General features: G+C 32.6%; 1 protein-coding gene across 1 annotated transcript; it reads left to right on the top strand.

Annotated features, from left to right (window-relative positions):
• The first annotated feature begins 1,466 nt into the window (after window positions 1–1,466).
• PSB27 (photosystem II family protein) lies at window positions 1,467–2,244 on the top strand. Its single transcript, XM_089831652.1, has one exon. The coding sequence runs from the start codon at window positions 1,542–1,544 to the stop codon at window positions 2,073–2,075; it is 534 nt and encodes a 177-aa protein (XP_089687778.1). The 5' UTR covers window positions 1,467–1,541; the 3' UTR covers window positions 2,076–2,244.
• The last annotated feature ends 2,771 nt before the right edge of the window (window positions 2,245–5,015 follow it).

Here is a 5,015-nt window from a genome sequence, read left to right as displayed (position 1 = left end):
TCAAAAGATGGTGAATAAAGGGCCAAAATTCAACATTCAAGTTCTCAATTTATACCCAATTTGGTGAAGCAACCATGGGAAGGGTCTAAATAGAGATTTACCCACATTCCAAAACTTCTTGCTAAGTATTCTCTCTTGCATACTATGAGTCTTAACAAATACAAAAAAAATCCCTCTTTGAACCATTCTACAAAATGTAACATGAATCCCAAGTTTCTTACCTTGAACATTTACAACCCATTCATCAAAAAACTTTTGGAAGGGTAAAAACCCTTTATCTAAGCATGCAAAGAAAAATGCAACATTTTTAAACCGATATTGTTCTGTTTTAATAACTCTTACCATATCCTCATTCGATGAGAGAGAAAGGGTCTTTAGTTCATGGGGTGGGATCTTTCCTTTCTCCTTTCCTCCATCGACACTAGATTCCAAGTTGCCTCCATCCCGGAGTCTATCTCCATTGGCTACAGCTTCGCCGATTTAAATTCCATCCACAGTGGTCCTACAAATCTTGCTAGAAAAGAAAGCAGATGGCAGGCAAGTAGTTGAAGACTCCTCCACTTTTCTTGGGCAATTCCTTTTGTTGAACTTGAGAATTATCTTGGTCATGGGTGTTAATTTAAAACCTCATCAACTTTCATCATTTCTTCAGACGCCTCTCCTCCATCATCAACCATGATTGCCTCTCCTTAATCTCTCACGAGTGATCTAGGGTGGGTAGATAATGGTGGGTCAAGGTAAGATTTACTAGTTATTAATAGGAAAGCACAAATGACACACAACAAAAATCATGAAAGGATACTCAACAAAGCACACTAGTAAAGAAAATAAGTACCAAAAACAAGAAAAGCAGTGAAAACCAGGATAAGAAAGGAGAAAAAATGGCCATCAAACATGTTGCAAGTTACGAGAGTCGAGGCACATAAGTGTCTGGCTATTGTACGCAATTGCAGAGCTCCAACTCCTCTTGTTTTCATATATATATATATATAATGTTATTTTGTATTTAAATTAAAAGAATAATGTTGAGTTAATAAAAAAATAACAATTGCTTAAACAAGTATTCTCACGAATTTTAAAAATGAACAATTAAAAGGACCTAAACATTAAATATACAAATTTAGCATGAGAATAAATAATAAATAATTAATACAAGATATTTAAGTTGAAGTATATTGACTTACCAATTGATGCATGTATTACAATACAATTATAGATTGTAAAAATCTTTGCAAGTTAATAGATGCATAATTAACAAAAGATAATTTGAATTAAAAAGATGAATTGAGAGATGGAATTTTGCATATTTATGATCTACTAAAATATAGAAAAATAGACGTTATTGAGCGGAAGCAAAGAGTGGGAGTTAAAGAGCAAAAGAGTAATAATAATGGGAAAGTGAAATGGATAAGACGATAAGAGGAGGTGGCAATTTAATTGGATGATGGTGAAGGTGATCTTAGGCGAGAGCATATACAAGTAAGGAGTCGGTGGGAGTGGGGAGGGCGCATAAAAAGAAAAGGAGAAGAAAGGGGTAAGCAATGGCCGCCACAGCCTCATATCGATCTCTGGTGCGGTGCCCATCTCCGTCTGCATTGCCCAACAAGGCGAAGGTGGGAGCGAGATGCAGGGCGGAGGCTGGGGCGTCGAGGAGGGAGGCGGGGGTGGGGGTGGGCAGCACATTGGTTCTGTTAGGGATAGGGTCAGGGTTAGGATTACACATGTCAATGGGTGTACCTTTGGCAGGCGCGGAGGAGGCGGTGGAGGAGTACGAGAGGGAGACGCGGGAGGTGATATCGCGGGTGAGGGGGACGGTGGAGATGGAGAAGGGGGACCCGGCGAGGAGCAGCGCGGTGGCGGCGCTGAGGGAGGCGTCGAACAGGTGGGTGGCAAAGTACAGGAGGGACAAGCAGCTGGCGGGGAAGCCCTCCTTCAGCAACATGTACTCCGTCTTGAACGCCATCTCCGGCCACTACATCAGCTTCGGCCCCACTGCGCCCATCCCCTCCAAACGCAAAGCCAGGATTCTTGAAGAAGTCGACACCGCCGAGAAAGCACTCAGCAAAGGCAGGTAGCCCATGGCTTCATTTTTATTATTATTATTCTATCTCCTCCTTCCTCGCTTGTAACACACACTCACACATTTCTATTCAAGCAACATGACACTACTGCCATTCTGGTCTCATGCCATTTTTCAAAAGGCATCGAATCATACTTTTTTAAACAAATCAATCATTATAATCATTTTTCTGTTTTAGTACAAAGCACAAAGCAGTGAGCTAAATTAAAACTAGATATTGTAGATACCTTCTCACAGTTTTAATAGACTCGATAAGGTGCTAGATAGAGTCTTATAATTACAAGAAATACGTTTCATATATTAATCTTTGTAAACTTAATATATGTTTTAATTGGAGAATCGATAAATTAGTATATTTATTTTAAAGCCAATAAAAATGGATATGATATTCTGTTTTGAAAATTGAGATGATAAATACTACTTTTCAATGTTATACATCGTGTTCTTATTATAAAATAAATATATAATTACAATGTTGTTAATTCTAAAAAAGTCTTCGAAATCCAAAATGTTATCTCAATGAGATGTTAAGTTTTCCATCTTAAGTCATCTTGATCTTTAATATATAAAAATTTATAAAGTCTTCCACTTATAATTGTTTTAAGGGACACATTCATTTTTGAAAATTGAGATGATAAATACCACTTTTCAATGTTATACATTGCATTTTTATTATAAAATAAATAAAAACTTACATTCTTGTTAATTCATAAAACTCTTTGAAATCAAAAATGTTATCTCAATGGGATGTAGAGCTCTTCAACTTAAGTCATCTTGATCTTTAATATATAAACATTTATAGTCTTCCACTTAAAATTATTTTAGGGGACACTTTTAAATTATCCATATGAAAACTTTCTTGCGATTGATACTTTTTTATAGTCTAATTCAAAGCTTTCTTAAGATTTATTGTTCTTAAACTATAGAATGTAACTTGTCATTATTTTCATGGGATTAATTGCATTAGTCTTTGAATAATAAAACAAAGCAAATATGATAAAAAAAAATTACATAATAGTAATGTTACAATGAAAAATACTTGTTTCAATGTTGCATGTCATTTAGTCTTTCAATTATAAAAATAAGTACTTATAGTTTGATCAATTTCTATAACTCTTTGTCGCATTTTGAGATCAAACACAAGCATTATGAAAATGCATTAATGATTATCACTTTGTAATCAAGAAAATAATAATGACAAAATACACACTTCTACAACCTAACCCATCTTGATTATTGTTATCCAAAGAGTTTGTTCATGTTTTCCTTTGTTACTTTGCCTAATTGGACTAGATCTACAACCTTGGAAAAATATTTTAAGGTGTTATAAAAGTGTTTAAGACTGTGGAAACTCTACATGATCTCCTTTCTCAATCACCTAGTTAGTTTGGTTTTATGGCCTTGACAAATGTACAAATACGACGAAATTATGCACGTAATATGCATACTCTAATGTAATTGATACTTTTTATGCTCTAATTGATTTTTTTCTTAGCTATTAATGTTGTTTGCTACTCTTTACATGTAATTAACTATATAAATAAATGTCATTGAGTATTAGAATATATTAATTGGAATAAGCTTGGAGTTGGTTGCAACAAATACATAGGAGGCAAAATGACAATGGGAAAAAAGATCAAGATTTTGACAAATGAATATTGTTGGAGCATTGAGTCCCTGCAAGGATGATACTCTATGAATGATATATATCATATACTTGAAGATAGAAATATTTATAAAGTGAACATTAAACACTAATTGATAATAATAATATGAATATAGACACAGAAACACAACTAGAGAAACTCGTTTGACTAATAATGAAAATAATGAATATTTTCATATTAAAAGTAGAGTGTTGGACATCTTCAAGGTTTGGTTCTATGGAGATAGATTAAGACACATGCAAAGAGATTGTTTGGATAGTCTTTTTAATAATAAAATTTGGTTTTCAATGTAACTAATGTTGCTATCCATGAAAATGATTAATATGTGAAAAGTGATGACTTCTTACATATTAAATTAAAAAATATAAATATCAACTAATTAATTTGAAGAGAAAAATTAATTATTCAACACACACGCGTGCGCACGCACAATTTTTTTTCATATAGGAGATATCCTTTCACATAATTTTTTTCTATAATTAAAAAAAAAATCTCTCCAAAGTGGAATAATGTCAAGAAAAATTAGTTTCCTTCGCATTATCATATTTTGGAACTTTCACATCTTCAACTCTCTACATATTTTATTTTAAAATTATATACATATACATTAGAACTATATTGTTTGTTTGCAAGAATGCCTATTATCAAGAAAATTTTATTATTTTATCAATGATTTTTTAAATTTTTTTAAAAATATGCAAATTTCATATTGAATTGTATACTAAACAAAAAAGGGATAACTCAATATTTCACTAAAAAAAATTATACGCATTTTAATTTAATTTTAAATGATACAAATTCACTCTTAATCCTAGGTAATACACATATTTCAGTTAGGAACCAATTCATAAAATATATATTGATGATCACATCACTACAAACAAATACCTCATTAGTTTTCTAGTTTGTTTTAGCTTAAAAATTATAGCTCCTATTGTAATCACCCAAATATGGTCTAGTAAATTATAAGACCCCTTTTGGCTCTTTTGAATTATTCCAATGCTAGACCATAAATCACTTTCTTGATCAAGTCTATTCATTCGATTATTATTTATTCAGATATTTAAGATCCCATTCTATAAGACAGTTTTTTGTGTATGACCTTCTATAACTCTTTCTCATCGGCACTAGGGTTGCATGGCGTATTGGTAAGAAAAGAACCAAGGGCTCTTACTCATTAAGATGCTTGCTTATTCAAATTAGGGTTATTTACTCACAAATAATTTATGGTTTGACCACTTTATCCTACGTCTCTTATTTAATTAAAA

Source organism: Cupressus sempervirens, chromosome 5, assembly GCF_028749045.1.
Source record: "Cupressus sempervirens isolate cs-2001-9-10 chromosome 5, ASM2874904v1, whole genome shotgun sequence".
NCBI classification, from domain to species: domain Eukaryota; kingdom Viridiplantae; phylum Streptophyta; class Pinopsida; order Cupressales; family Cupressaceae; genus Cupressus; species Cupressus sempervirens.
Note: the sequence above shows the minus strand (reverse complement) of the source record. Positions and strands in the feature narration are given on the sequence as shown.